A 15,679-nucleotide genomic window follows, 5' to 3' on the forward strand; every position below is an offset into this window, starting at 1 on the left:
GGGAGATGGAGACGGGAGGAGCGGGACTGGGACCGGGACCGGGCCGGACCCGGGGGCCGAGGCCTGGGGATCGATTCTGTTCCTGTCGCTGTTTCTACACCGACAACATCTTCCTGGAAGATTACAAGATCCATGTCCGTGACTCGGGGCCGGAGCAGCGGGAGCGGGAACTCTGGCCGGTGAGGAAAAGCCTCTGCGTTTATATATCGCCAGTCCCATCCCCCGGGACGTCCCAAAGCGCTTTACCGCCAGGAAAGTGCAGTCACTGCTGTAAAATAGGAAACCAGTTTGTGCACAGCAAGATCCCACAAACAGCAACGTGATAAAATGGCCATTTAACCTGTTTTTTTTTGGTGATGTTGGTTGAGGGATAAATATCGGCCCGGACACCGGGGAGAACTCGTAGTAAAACGTCCCGAGGAGCTTCACAAAAGAGTAAATCGGACAAAATTTGACACCGAGCCGCATAAGGAGATATTAGGACAGGTGACCAAAAGCTCGGTCAAAGAGGGAGGTTTTAAGGAGGGTCTTAAAGGGGGAGAGAGAGGCGGAGAGGCGGAGAGAGGTGGAGAGGTTTAGGGAGGGAATTCCAGAGCTTAGGGCCCAGGCAGCTGAAGGCACGGCCGCCAATTGCGGGGCGATGGAGGCGGCCGGAATTGGAGGAGCGCAGAGATCTCAGAGGGTTTTAGGGCCGGAGGAGGTTACTGAGAGAGGGCAAAACACACGTCACAGATACTCATGGGTAAGGCTCAACCAATACATTTTACCCAGGGTCGCGGCTAGTGTTGGGCTTTTGGTTTTTATCCATGCTCCAGTGTTTTAGTAATTGGGTCCACTGCATTTCGATATAGTGTCATAGTAAGTACAGCACAGGGGGAGGCCATTCGGCCCATCGTAACTGTTCCAGCTCTTTGAAAGAGCTGTCCAATTAGTCCCACTCCCCCTGCTCTTTCCCCATAGCCCTGTAAATTTTTTTCCCTTCAAGTATTTATTCAATTCCCTTTTGAAAGTTATTATTGAATCTGCTTCCACCGCCCTTTCAGGCAGCGCATTCCAGATCAGAACAACTCGCTGCGTAAAAAAATGTTTCCTCATGTCGCCTCTGGTTCTTTTGCTGATCACCTTAAATCTGTGTCCTCTGGTTTCGGAACCTTCTGCCACTGGGAATAGTTTCTCCTTATTTACTCTGTCAAAACCATTCATGATTTTGAACCCCTCTATTAAATCTCCCCTTAACCTTCTCTGTTCTAAGGAGAACAATCCCAGCTTCTCCAGTCATGATCTGATTGAACGGCGGAGCAGGCTCGAGGGGCCGTATAGCCTAATCCTGCTCCTATTTCTTATGTTCTCTCCACATAACTGAAGTCCTTCATCCTTGGTACCATTCCAACAAATTTCATTCATTAATTTTGAACATTTGCTTACGTTCCAGATTTTAAGAAGCAAAGGGTGCAAGACCGAAGAACAGTTCAAAAACGTTGAAGCCAAGGTAGAAACTGACACAAGACTGGCTCACCCAACGTGTGCTGTGTATTATCACACTCACCCTCCGGCTCAAACATACACAGGCTCTGATTTTACCTCCAGATAGTACTGATTCTCACCCATGCTGTTGGTGGAGGTGAAACCACCAGCATGGGGAACGTAGACTGCAGAGCACGTGCCGATAACTAGTGCCGATAACTAGTGCCGCTGCTTTCTGAGATCGAGTTCGCTCAACAGTATCCCAGCTCCCATCGTTACATCAGTCCCCACATCACAACAGTGACTACACTTCAATAATACCCCCATTGGCTGTAAAACGCTTTGGGATGTGTTGAGGTTGTGAAAGTCGCTACAGAAATGCAAGTTTTTATGTTTTAACTCTGGAAAACCCATTGTTTCAATATAGGCACCACACTGCCCAGCAACCAAATCAGGAGATGAGAGACTATTCTGCAATCAGTGCAATAAATGACGGAGTAGCGGATGATTGTACACAGACACGTGGGCGCTAGGAAATGTGCAAAACGTCAGTCATTAACTCTTTAGTGAACATTTCAGGTTCTGAATTTGAATTCCAGGAATCGGAAGCCGATAATTTGACAGTAAAGACAGAATGGATGTGCTAATTAATTAAAGTTAACATAAGATGGTGTCCTGTCCTGTACTCTACTAGACGGGTGTCTAGACAATGGCTGTGGGTCAACCCCAGGCTCTGCCAATTGGGCTCTTGTTGCCCGTTAACCCAGTCCTATTTGCATTCACATTTCTTACTCGCTGTTTTGTCCTGTTTCTAGTTGATGGGGCTGTTCTTGCTGCTGTTGCCTCTTTGGTGAATAAATCCTAAACAAGAACACTGAGATCTGTTAATATTAGCAACTTGGAATATCTGGGAATTAATGGGAACAGGGATTGAAACAGCCCCAAGGCTGTATTATATTTAGCCAAGTGGCCTACAAAGTCAGAAAGTTTGAATGGCAGAGCAGGCTCGAGGGGACGTATGGTCCATGCTGCTCCTATTTTTTATTTTCTTTTAGATCATTAGTAGCTGGCACCCACAGTGATATCACAGACTTGATATCCGTGGCTCAGTGTGGAGCACTCTCGCCTCTGAGTCAGAAGGTTGTGTGTTCAAATCCCACTCCAGAGACTTGAGCACAGAATCCAGGCAGTGCTGCACTGTTGGAGCGTTAGTACTGGGGGAATGCTGCACTGTCGGAGGGGCAGTACTGGGGGAGTGCTGCAGTGTCGGAGGGGCAGTACTGAGGGAGTGCTGCACTGTCGGAGGGGCAGTACTGAGGGAGTGCTGCACTGTCGGAGGGGCAGTACTGAGGGAGTGCTGCACTGTCGGAGGGGCAGTACTGGGGGAGTGCTGCACTGTCGGAGGGGCAGTACTGGGGGAGTGCTGCAGTGTCGGAGGGGCAGTACTGAGGGAGTGCTGCACTGTCGGAGGGGCAGTACTGAGGGAGTGCTGCACTGTCGGAGGGGCAGTACTGAGGGAGTGCTGCACTGTCGGAGGGGCAGTACTGAGGGAGTGCTGCACTGTCGGAGGGGCAGTACTGAGGGAGTGCTGCACTGTCGGAGGGGCAGTACTGAGGGAGTGCTGCACTGTCGGAGGGGCAGTGCTGAGGGAGTGCTGCACTGTCGGAGGGGCAGTACTGAGGGAGTGCTGCACTGTCGGAGGGGCAGTACTGAGAGAGTGCTGCACTGTCGGAGGGGCAGTACTGAGGGAGTGCTGCACTGTCGGAGGGGCAGTGCTGAGGGAGTGCTGCACTGTCGGAGGGGCAGTACTGAGGGAGTGCTGCACTGTCGGAGGGGCAGTACTGAGGGAGTGCTGCACTGTCGGAGGGGCAGTACTGAGGGAGTGCTGCACTGTCGGAGGGGCAGTACTGAGAGAGTGCTGCACTGTCGGAGGGGCAGTACTGAGGGACCGGTGCACTGTCTGAGGGGCCGTTTTTCAGATGAGACATTGGTTAGAGATGCTCCTTCTCTGCCGCCATAACTTTGCTGGAAGTGGGAGCGGCTCTGAGGAAATTCTGGTGAAGTAAAGGGGACGGAGTGTGAGCAGGTCTGGGGAAATTTCCTGGCCATTAAGCAAGGCCCCATCCAACTGTTCCAGTGGTTCAGTGGATGCTAACGATCTCTTGGCATTATTCAAAGAGCAGGAAGTTCTCCTGGTGTCCTGGCCAACATTCCTCCCTCAACCAAAAACAGATCATCACAATCATTGCTAAGGATGAATCCCGAAGAGACCCAGGAATCGTAGCAGCTTCGACATGAAACATGTCCAACCAATGTAGAGCAGCCAATAGGACGTAGAGCCGCACGGCCATAACCGTAGAGTACGAGTGCGCGATGATGATCAAACTGTACAGGGCTCTGGTCAGACCGCATCTTGAGTACTGGGTCCAGTTCTGGTCACCAAGAACTCCCAGAGACATTCAACTGCTGGAGGCAGTGCGGTGGAGAACCTTGAGGCTGATTCCCAGTGTCAGGGGTTTGAGTCATGGGGAGAGACTCGGGCTGAGAGGTGATCTTATTGAGGGAGAAAAAAGGTATCAACAAAACCTGGAATATTACTTTAAATTAAACTAAACGTGGAACTGAGGGTCATGGGTTCAAACTAGTAAAAGGTAATTTTCAGACTGATAGGAGATTTTTCTTCACACAGAAAGTGATCAATACTTGGAATAAACTTCTAGATGGAGCAAAAACCCTGGAATCATTTAAGAAACAATGAGGGGAATGTTTGGATCTCCTTTGATTAATTAAGATGGGCTGAATGACCTTCCTCGTCTGTAATGATCTTGTGAATTTATCTCATTGTTGTTTGTGGGATCTTGCTGTGGGCAAAATGGTTGCCACGTTATAACAGCACATTGTGTGAAGTTATTTGAGATGATTCTGAGAAAAGCAGATTAATAATCGGTTATCGTACTGAGTTATTCTGTCCCGTCAGATCGATGAGGAAGTTCAGAGAAGAACGTTACTGGGTCAGCGTTGTTTGGAGAGAACGGCTATTATTTCAACATGTTACAAACCACTGAATCCTGGGGTTTATGTTTTACAGGTATGAACTGGTCTGTGCCAATTAACTCTACAACTTCATGTACATTTAAAGACTTAGACCATTAACACAGGTTACTGCAGAAACATCCAGGATTATCCAACTGGGAATTGCAGCAGCACAGACATTGTGAATGGGTTATGTTAGAGTCAGGTCTTTCTAAAATAGTTTGTGTTTTCTTCACGCTGTGAAAGCAAAACACTTTGGATTTTAATTTTGGTTTCTCATTTCCGCAAAAGCAAAAGTGACTCCAGAGGTGCTGAATGACAGGATCGCGTGGGCTGTTGTTACAGCCTGTCCCTGCAACCCAAAGACTCTGTGTTGTAGGCAGAGGGTGTTATTTAACAGATTATAAACTTGTGTTACAGAGAGAGAGAAAAAGGATAGTCAGACTCAAGAGAGACAAGCAGTTTAATTACTGAACCAATGTGTGAACGTAACCCAAATAAAATAAAGAAAACAATTTGCAGTGACACAGGTCTAATTATACAAGATTGACGCTATGAACCATGAAACAGTAAAAGGATTTCAGCACCGTGTAAGGGGCAGGACGGTCTGATGTAACACAAAGTATTTACCGTAGGCGAAGTCAATGTTCATTAATTTGTACAAACTGTGTCAGAGGGTTTGCTTTAATTGGTTTCTCATTTCTGTTAGATTAATTAACTGAAAGCACACGCAGGATTTTCTTTTCGGAGTGCATTACTCTGTAATGTTCCCCTTTGTTTTTCTGTCATTTTTTGTCTCGGCGGTGAGGGTGCTGCCAGAACAACCTGATCTTGGGACTGCATCGCTGCTGCTCTCGAGTCGGGCTCCAAGAACCTGGAGATTCCCTTCGCTCCTTCTGTTTAAACACCTGTTTCCCCAGAGTGGCTAAAATCAGCGGCTTAATCCTGCACCGTATTTAATGATTGTCAAATGTTAAACTGTGCTTCCTAACCCATCAACCGCAAAACCAAGAATGTGGTAACAGGGGGATAAAGCTTCCCTGACCCACAAACTGGGGCGTTAACCTGCTACACATCCGGAATCAGTTTCACAAGTTTGGAGCATTTACATTTTCGAAAACTCTTGCTGGATTTATTGTTGTACTTTTTAAAAAAAAAACCTTAACGTGGCTCGGTGGGTCGCACTCGCCTCTGGGTCAGAAGGTCGTGGGTTCGAGTCCCACTCCAGAGACTTGAGCACAAAATCCAGGCTGACGCTCCCAGTGCAGTATTGACGGAGTGCTGCATTGTCAGAGGTGCTGTCATTCGGATGAGACGTTAAACTGCGGCCCCGTCTGCCCCCTCGGGTGGATGTAAAAGATCCCATGGCATTATTCGAAGAAAAGCAGAGGAGTTCTCCCCGGTGACCTGGCCAATATTTATCCCTCCAAACATCAACAACACAAATTATCTGGTCATTTATCTCATTGCTGTTTGTGGGATCTTGCTGTGCGGAAATTGGCTGCTGCGTTTCCTACATTACAACAGTGACTACACTTCAAAAGTAATTAATTGGCTGTGAAGCACTTTGGGACGTCCTGAGGTTGTGAGAGGCGCTGTAGAAATGCAAGTTGTTTTTTTACTAGTGCTGCCAGTGGGGACAGAGTCAGATACACACTGTTGTCTGTCAGTGACCATATAACCCTGCTGTTAGATTGGTGGATATTTGGTGCTCATGGTGACTAGCTTCATGCTGCAGTAAGTCTTGTATTAAAGAGGTTGGCACACTTGTAAATTACAGCAGTATCTAAAAAGGAATACTGTGTTTTGGAATTCTTCCAGGGATACTTCCTCGCTCCAGAATTCCTTGAAATAGTCGCCTACTGCAGAAGTAGGGATGCAGATTTCGAAGGATTGCTGAATTGCATTCAGTCACTAGCAGGTATCTGTTACATTTTGTTCAAGAGCAAGAAATAAGGACAGTGTTTTATACATATAGATCGATATCAGGTCTGATAGACGAGAATATAAAACATTCCAGTATGAATTCACCATAGCTTGAGGGCAAGTTGGGTAAAATTGTAACATATTACACGAAGAGGAGAGGGTAAAGTGAAACGGGGGTCAGTCACCCTGGCTGGAGCTCGAGCTGTGGACTCTTGTATATTTACACAGTTTCTATAGTTCCGGGAGTGACTTTATTGCGGTAATGTGTTCCTGACAGTCACAGAGTCAAACTCACAGTGCAAAACAAATCGTTCCTGTGAGTGGAAACTAGATTCTGAGGTCATTGGAGGCCAGTTAAAAAAATCCAGTGGGTTCCATGGAGAAGATGTCATTCTCCACAATCCTTAATATAACTCTGGAAGGTTAGACAGAAACAGGCCATTCGGCCCAACAGGTCTATGCCGGTGTTTATGCTCCACACGAGCCTCCTCCCTCCCTACTTCATCTCACCCTATCAGACCAAATGGAAGGTTTGGTGAAGCAGTCACTGATAAAATGCCTGGTACTGAGGATAGCCTCGACCCTGGGACTCTGCACGGGTTCATGGCTGATTCGCGCAGCTAACGAACCAGTTCCTGCCAGAATATCACAGGGAGCATCTCACCTTGAGGGCCCAGAGAACGGAACAGTAAGGGGATGAATGGTCGCTCGAGCTACACTGTAATCCTAAACCCCTCCCCCCTCACAGAACCCGAAACCTATCATCTCCCCCAAAAACCCGAGGACCCTGGGGGTCAGTTGAAAATTTCAAAGCTGAGATTGATCGATTTTTATTGGGTGAGGGGATTAAGGGATATGGAACCAAGGCGGGTAAATGGAGTTGAGATACAGATCAGCCATGATCTAATAGAATGGCGGAACCGGCTCGAGGGGCTGAATGGCCTCCTCCTGTTCCTACGTTTCTGTTTATCTGCGTTGTGATGATTATATTTGAATTTTTGCACAGATGATTTAAGTGGCTTAATGCGATAAAATGTTTACAAAGAAACACCCAATTTATTTATTAAACTGTGCTCCTTTTTTCTTTGTAGCTGAAAGAGTTTATTCTATCCCAGTGTTCACTGGGGAATTCTGCAGGCAGTTCATTGAAGAGCTCGAGAACTTTGAACGGTCTGACATGCCGAAGGGCAGGCCCAACACCATGAATAACTACGGGGTAAGATGTGAAGACACACTCGGGCAGTCAGCTGCGATAAACATCTCCATAATTCACCAGCAACACATTTATATTACATCATGCACATGGGATTGTGAAAAACAGCTCTGGGATTGTCAGCTCCATAGCTGTGATCAGGCAAACTGTTTGATACTTTAATGGACACTCTCTAGTACTAAATATTGTTCACTTCATACAGTGAAGCTAAGTAAAATGGTGAGAGACAGAAAGCTCCCCTCCTGGATTAGTGGGTAATGACACGGTCCTCTGTGATACTGAGCCAAACAGACCCAGTCTGGGCTGAGTTAGTTGCTCTGAGGGGGGGGAGAAGTGAGGCTGTTACACTTGGCCCCCCCCCCCCCCCCCGCTTCTGTTAGACAGTGGGTCTGTGGATGAGCTCAGGATCAGAACTTGATCTTGTCTAAAAAGGTCGGACACTCTGCTGGCACTCAGCGAGTGAACTCCCACAGTCACTGTGTGGGGTATTTAAGGCGGTCTTGCCTGTACCCCAGGAAGGGTCACTAACTGTGGGACCCGCACCCCAGGGTGGGCCAGCGCCCGTGGGACCCCGCACCCCAGGGTGGGCCGGCGCCCGTGGGACCCCGCACCCCAGGGTGGGCCGGCGCCCGTGGGACCCCGCACCCCAGGGTGGGCCGGCGCCCGTGGGACCCCGCACCCCAGGGTGGGCCGGCGCCCGTGGGACCCCGCACCCCAGGGTGGGCCGGCGCCCGTGGGACCCCGCACCCCAGGGTGGGCCGGCGCCCGTGGGACCCGCACCCCAGGGAGATTTAGCTCCTTCAGGAGAGGAAGGGACAGAAATTGGAGGGAGACGTTTTTTAAGTTACAAATGTCAGCCTGTCAACTAGAAATAAAAAATACCTGGTCACCATGAAATCATAGTATTTTACAAAACTGAAGGAGGCCATTCGGCCCATCGTGCCTGTGCTGGCTCTTTGAAAGAGCTATCCAATTAGTCCCGCTCCCCTGCTCTTTCCCCATCGCCCTATCAATTTTTTCCTTTCAAGTATTTATCCAATTCCCTTTTGAAAGTTATTATTGAATCTTTCTTGAATCTGCCCCTTTCAGGCAGCGCATTCCAGATCGGAACTACTCGCTGCGTAAAAAAAAATGTTTCCTCGTCTCCCGTCTGGCTCTTTTGCCAATTACTTTAAATCTGTGTCCTCTGGTCACCGACCCTCCTGCCACTGGAAACAGTTTCTCCTTATTTACTCCATCAAACCCTTCATGATTTTGAACACCTCTATTAAATCTCCCCGTAACCGTCTCTGCTCTAAGGAGAACAATCCCAGCTTCTCCAGTCTCTCCACATAACTGAAGTCCCTCATCCCTGGTACCATTCTAGTAAATCTCCTCTGCACCCTCTCCAAGGCCTTGACATCCTTCCTAAAGTGCGGTGCCCAGAACGGACTGCAGCGGTTCAAGAAGGCGGCTCACCACCACCTTCTCGAGGGCAATTAGGGATGGGCAATAAATGCCGGCCTCGCCAGCGACGCCCACATCCCGTGAACGAATAAAAAAAAAGAATTGAACACAATACTCCAGCTGAGGCCAAACCAGTGTTTTATAAATGTTGTGAATCTAAACCTGCAGCTTGCCTCGAATTGACTTTTTTAATGTTCTGGCTGTTTTAAGGCAGGATTTGAGAGATAAACAGCAAGACAGTGAAAATATGATTTTTATTTGCACTGATGTTTACACAAGTGTTATAAAGTTGCTGATGTAACATTATAAAGACTTTAGCTGCCTGTAGTGCATTTATATATCATCTGTATAAAAGTCATGAATAGTGAGTGTCCATCAGACTTTGAAGCAGGTACAAAACCATCTTAAGAGGAAGAAAACTGACCCACAGCCTGAAATTTACAGCAGTTACCGATGCCCTTTGAATGACCTCTGCAGTTTATAGGCAGTGACCATTACCTGCCGCTTCAGTGCAGTAGCCTTAAAGGGACAGTCCAGGTTACCAGCTCAAAGATCACAACCGAGCAATGCCATGGGAGATCCGCGAGTAATAATTTTTAAAAATTCATAAATCAGTGAAACAGCCAAAATATGCAAATGGCGTTTTGACACTGAGAGTATGAGAAAACCATATAAGATAAGTCCTTACTTAGAATCTTCTTATACAGAAGGAGGCCATTCGGCCCATTGTGCCTGTGCCAGCACTTTGAAAGAGCTATCCAATTAGTCCCATTCCCCTGCTCTTCTTCCTTTTCAAGTATTTATCCAATTCCCTTTTGAAAATTGAATCTGCTTCCACCACCAATGAATTCCAGATCATAACAACTCACTGCGTAAAAAACATTCTCCTTATTTTCCCTTCTGGGTTTTTTGCCAATTATCTTAAAACTGTGTCCTTGACTCGGGTCAATAAAAATGATGATAAGAACAACATAAGAAATAGGAGCAGGAGTAGGCCATTCGACCCCTCGAGCCTGCTCCGCCATTCAATCAGATCATGGCTGATCTTCGCCCTCGACTCCACTTTCCCGCCTGATCCCCATATTCTATGATTCCCCTAGAGTCCAAATATCCATCGCTCTCAGCCTTGAATATACTCAATAACTGAGCATCCACAGCCCTCTGGGGTAGAGAATTCCAAAGATTCATAACCCTCTGAGTGAAGAAATTCCTCCTCATCTCAGTCCTAAATGGCCGACCCCTTATCCTGAGACTATGCTCCCTAATTCTAGACTCTTCAGCCAGGGGAAACGACCTCTCAGCATCTACCCTGTAAAGCCCCCTCAGAATCTTATATGTTTCAATGAGATCACCTCTCATTCTTCAAAACTCCAGAGAAGTTCTTTGTACGTGCAGAAAAACAGTTCAAGCAAATGAATGCCCTGTTTTAAGAAGGAAAAACCGCACCCCTCCTCCGACACGTCGTGCACATGCGAGACAGATCCCGCACAATAGGCGTCCGATGTGCTCCTCGCTACAGGTCAGCATCCCACGTGTGTGACCAGCTGACTCACCTTGTCCAGAACAGTAGAACCAGAGGACGTGGCCTGCGCTTGTAGGTGGGAAAATACTGAGCGAGTGGTCAGACTATGGAACAGGCTCCCCGGGGGAGACGGTGGAAGCAGTTCGTGTTGATCCATTCAAATGCAAATAAGATTGATTTCTTTCAGAAAATAACATTTCTGGATCCAGTATATGAGTAATTTGAGACAGGACGTGTGGTGAGTGTAACAGGCTCGGGAGGAACAGGTGACTTTGGACCTCTGGTTCCCAAAGCTCTCCCCCACTGGGGGTTTTCCTCACCTCATGTCTGGGTCTGTTGGAGACTCATTGATCGAGGTTGATTGCTCTGATTAGTCAACAATTCCATTATCGTCGTGTCATGTGATTACCAGGATGGGAGGTGGTGAACGAGATGGACCTTGGTCTGTCTCGCAATTCCCCTGTTCCTGTGTCTTCACCTCATGTACCTAGACTTCTGTTCACAAAAACAAAAGCCTTCAAAACCAAAGTAAAAACAAAATTACAAATTTCAATAAAAAAGGGTCAAGATAAAGAGAAAAAACTGCGGATGTAGAAATCAATTAAAAAACAGAAAAACTCAGAAAACACACAGCAGGTCTGAAAGAGACAGGTTCCAATGAAGGACCCCGTTTGGCTTTTTCTGTCAGACACTGAATGGCCTGCAGTGCATTTCCAGAATGTTCTCTTCTTTTAAATACCCCGTGCGGGAAGGGGGGGGGGGTTTGAGGGGGGGTTACACACGCTCCCAAACCGCAGGTCCCACCTCCCTCCACACCAGCTGAAGCTGCTGACATCAGTCTATCCCCCCCCCCGGAGTCTCTCCCCCCCCCCCCCCCCCCGGAGTCTGTCCCCCCCCCCCCCCCCCGCAGTCTCTTCCCCCCCCGGAGTCTATCCCCCCCCCCCCCCCCCCGGAGTCTATCCCCCCCCCCCCCCCCGGAGTCTATTCCCCCCCCCCCCCCCTCGGAGTCTATCCCCCCCCCCCCCCCGGAGTCTATCCCCCCCCCCCCCCGGAGTCTATCCCCCCCCCCCCCCCGGAGTCTATCCCCCCCCCCCCCCGGAGTCTATCCCCCCCCCCCCCCCGGAGTCTATCCCCCCCCCCCCCCGGAGTCTATCCCCCCCCCCCCCCGGAGTCTATCCCCCCCCCCCCCCGGAGTCTATCCCCCCCCCCGCGGTCTATCCCCCCCCCCCCCCCCCCGGTCTATTCCCCCCCCCCCCCCCCCCCGCGGTCTATTCCCCCCCCCCCCCCCCCCCCCCGCGTCTATCCCCCCCCCGCGGTCTATCCCCCCCCCCCCCCCCCCCCCCCCGCGGTCTATCCCCCCCCCCCCCCCCCGCGGTCTATCCCCCCCCCCCCCCCCCCCCCCCGCGGTCTATCCCCCCCCCCCCCCCCCCGCGGTCTATTCCCCCCCCCCCCCCCCGCGGTCTATTCCCCCCCCCCCCCCCCCCCCCCCCGCGGTCTATTCCCCCCCCCCCCCCCCACCGCGGTCTATCCCCCCCCCCCCCCCCCCTAATTTTTTTTTATTCGTTCATGGGATGTGGGCGTCGCTGCGAGGCCGGCATTTATTGCCCATCCCTAATTGCCCTTGGTTACCTATATATAATATATATATGTGTGTAAATCTTGTGTCTGCGCATTTCTTGTTATTATAAATTCCTATATCATTTATAATGGAAACTGCGTACAGAAGCTTGTCACACCACGATTACAGTGCAAGCCCTGCAACACGACCACAGGTGGGAGGGTTTAATTACATCATGACAGTTTACATAGGCAGCTTCCATTATGAATGTGGACATAGGAATTTATTTATGATGGAAATATAAAAATAAGGACAAACAGCATGACTTTAAACAGGGGCAGAATATAATACACATCCTCAGGGCAAAAAAATCCTGTTTGGCTCAAATAATCACTAAGGGTTAAGTTACCACTGAAGTATCGAATTGACTAATGTGACTGTGTCAATTCACTTGCAGTCACTAGACGGGTAAAACAAAGTACCAAGAGGAACTAGTGCTCATTCCTCATTGGTAACAAGAACTTGAATTGCTGGTCCAATTATATCTCGCCCTCTGACCCCACTTCTCCTTGGTTTTGACTCCTCCTCTGAGATCGACCTGTGTGATATATTCCTGCACGATATTGGGCTTGGCCAGAATTTGCAACACTATGGTATTGATTGTTGTAAAGAAATTTAGGGACAAACACTAACATAATTATTTTTAATTCATTGTGCTTTGATGTTTTTGGTTTTTAATTTCTGCTTATTGTACGAATATAAACCGACTATAAACTGCACAGATTAAACCACCTTTGTTTTGTCATCTGATCAAGGTGCTTTTGAACGAGCTTGGGTTTGACGAGACTTTTATAACACCATTGCGTGAGGATTACCTTCAGCCGATCGCGTCGCTTCTATACCCAGACTGTGGGGGTGGGAGGTTGGACAGTCACAAAGCTTTCGTAGTGAAGTACATCATAAACCAAGACCTTGATTTAAGTTTCCATTACGACAACGCTGAAGTCACTTTAAACGTGTCACTCGGGAAAGATTTTAATGAAGGGAACCTCTATTTTGGAGACATGAGACAGGTACTGTGGATAATATAGTCAAGTTTTCTGTTGTTTCATAACAGTCTGTCGTTCTCTCCCTCACACTTCCCTCTGCTTCCTTCCCCTTCCAGTCCCACTCACCTTTAACCAGTAAGTGTGATACTCTTGGCCATTTCAATACGTCAACCCGAATACTCAAATTTTGCATCTGATTTAACACCTCAGACTGCAGCAGCAATGTTGCCACCCACAGAGCAGAAAAACTCTTGTTTTGGCTCAAACAGCCGCCATCTGTTCAGTTACTAATTGTGAACAAATCGATTCAGGTAACGCAATAAACTGATCGGGAACAAGGGGCCGGATCTCAGTTCTCATTGGTAACAAGATCGAATCGCTCAATATTTTCCATTCATGAACTAGCCGTGGCTCAGTGGGGGGGGGGCTGTCTCACCTCTGAGTCAGAAGGTCGTGGGTTCAAGTCCCACTCCAGAGACTTGAGTCCATAAAATACTGGTTTTGTGGCATTTGCCAAAGGAATGAAAGAAAGAACTTGCATTTCTATCGTGCTTTTCACAACTTCAGGACGTCCCAAAGCACTTTACAGCCAATGAAGTACTTTTGAAGTGTAGTCACTGTTGTAATGTAGGAAACGCGGCAGACAATTTGCGCACAGCAAGATCCCACAAACAGCAATGTAATAATGACCAGATAATCTGTTTTAGTGATGTTGGTTGAGGGATAAATATTGGCTAGGACACCAGGGAGAACTCTCCTGCTCTTCTTTGAAATAGTGGCCATGGGATCTTTTACATCCACCTGAGAGGGCAGACGGGGCCTCGGTTTAACGTCTCATCCGAAAGACGGCACCTCCGACAGTGCAGCACTCCCTCAGTACTACACTGGGAGTGTCGGCCTGGCTTTTGTGCTCAAGTCTCTGGACTGAGCCAGTGAATTAAGTGAACCAGTTGGGTTTTTACGACAATCTGACAGCTTCACGGTCACTTTTACTGAGACCAGCTTTTTATTTCCAGATTTTTTAAACTGAATTCAAATTCTCAAACTGGCCATGGTGGGATTTGAACTCACGGTCTCTGGATTATTGGTCCAGTTACACGACCCGTATATAAAAATGAGTTTATCGTCTGTCTGTACCTTGTGGTTGCAGGTTCCAATAAGTGAGGCAGAATGTGTAGAGATTGAGCACAGAGTGAGTCACGGCCTGATCCACCGAGGGCAGCACTGCCATGGCGCGTTGCCCATCTCCTCGGGGGAACGCTGGAATCTCATCATATGGATGCGATCGTCACAGGTCCGCAATAAGCTGTGCCCAATGTGCGACAAGAAGCCACAGTTGGTAGAAGCAGTTGGATTGGGGGATGGTTTTACCTTGGAGCCACTAGAGGACGGGCAGCAGTCAGTGGACGTCTGTGCCTTGAACTAGTCATTTCCAAGTGGTTTTACCCTTCGCGATGACAGGATCAGTGAACGGGAACAAACCTAACGATCGCCAATCAAACCCTCTTCCTGCTCAGTTTGTGAGCTCAGTTACTGCAGCAGGAGGCACGTCTGGGAGATTTTAGCTGATTTACAAATATCGGCAGATATGTAATCAAGAATTGTAGAAAACTTTCACTCCGTTTCCTTATTTAAACGGGTATCTCCTCTTAAATGTCTGGTAACTCCAGTGTGTGTTTGTGCTTTAAGGGCACGGAGTCTCACTTTCTCCCGGATGTTTCGGGTCCTACGTTGCTGCAATGAGAGAGCTGGCAGATGGTTTTCATCTCCCATCAAAAATCTTTTTGGCAGCTGTTGGGAGATATGATCGTTGGTAACCGCAGTTCCATCCGATTTACCATCTCTCCTGCAAGAGCGATGGGACAGTCTCCACTGGCACCTCTTTGCTTGGCACAGGTCCGATTGAGAATTGAACCAATGTTGTGCCAGTTTGGAAGCTCCCGGTTAGCATTCTAACACTATTTAAATCAAGTATGAGGTGTCGGATATGTGGACGGGAATAGGATAAAAGGGAATGTGTTTTTGATACCAATTAAGCACAGTCAATCACAAACCATCATGAGGGAGTGGATCCAATTAATTAATTTCATGTCACAACTGTGATTTTGCGTATGCTTTATTAGCCTCATTAAATATCCAGCCAATTGTCGCATTGAACAAGTGGAAAACATTTCTAAATAAATGTTTGAACAATTGTGTGCTCATCATGATGAAGGATGGGAATTGGGATACTTTCCTACTTTAGGCACTTAGTGACTGCCCTAATGGTTCTGGGACTGGATGCACAACGTAACAAGTTGTGAAGCTGACTTCAGTGAATCGTAAAAACCTGACTGGTTCACTGATGTCCTTCAGGGAGTTGAACCTGCCATCCCTACCTGGTCTGGCCAAAATGTAATTATAATCCCACGGTATGTGATTGGGCATTAAATAATACTTGCCAGTGTTGCCCACATCCCAAGAACAAA

At 48.2% G+C, this 15,679-nt stretch overlaps 1 protein-coding gene across 1 annotated transcript; it reads left to right on the forward strand.

The window, feature by feature from the left end:
• Positions 1-5: 5 nt before the first annotated feature.
• Positions 6-15,405, forward strand: ogfod2 (2-oxoglutarate and iron-dependent oxygenase domain containing 2). Its single transcript, XM_068006210.1, has 7 exons — positions 6-179; positions 1,433-1,489; positions 4,442-4,552; positions 6,319-6,418; positions 7,515-7,639; positions 12,978-13,235; positions 14,362-15,405. Exons 1-7 carry the CDS (start codon positions 6-8, stop codon positions 14,635-14,637), a joined length of 1,101 nt encoding a protein of 366 aa, XP_067862311.1. The 3' UTR covers positions 14,638-15,405.
• The last annotated feature ends 274 nt before the right edge of the window (positions 15,406-15,679 follow it).

Source organism: Heptranchias perlo, chromosome 25, assembly GCF_035084215.1.
Source record: "Heptranchias perlo isolate sHepPer1 chromosome 25, sHepPer1.hap1, whole genome shotgun sequence".
In the NCBI taxonomy this organism is placed as follows: domain Eukaryota; kingdom Metazoa; phylum Chordata; class Chondrichthyes; order Hexanchiformes; family Hexanchidae; genus Heptranchias; species Heptranchias perlo.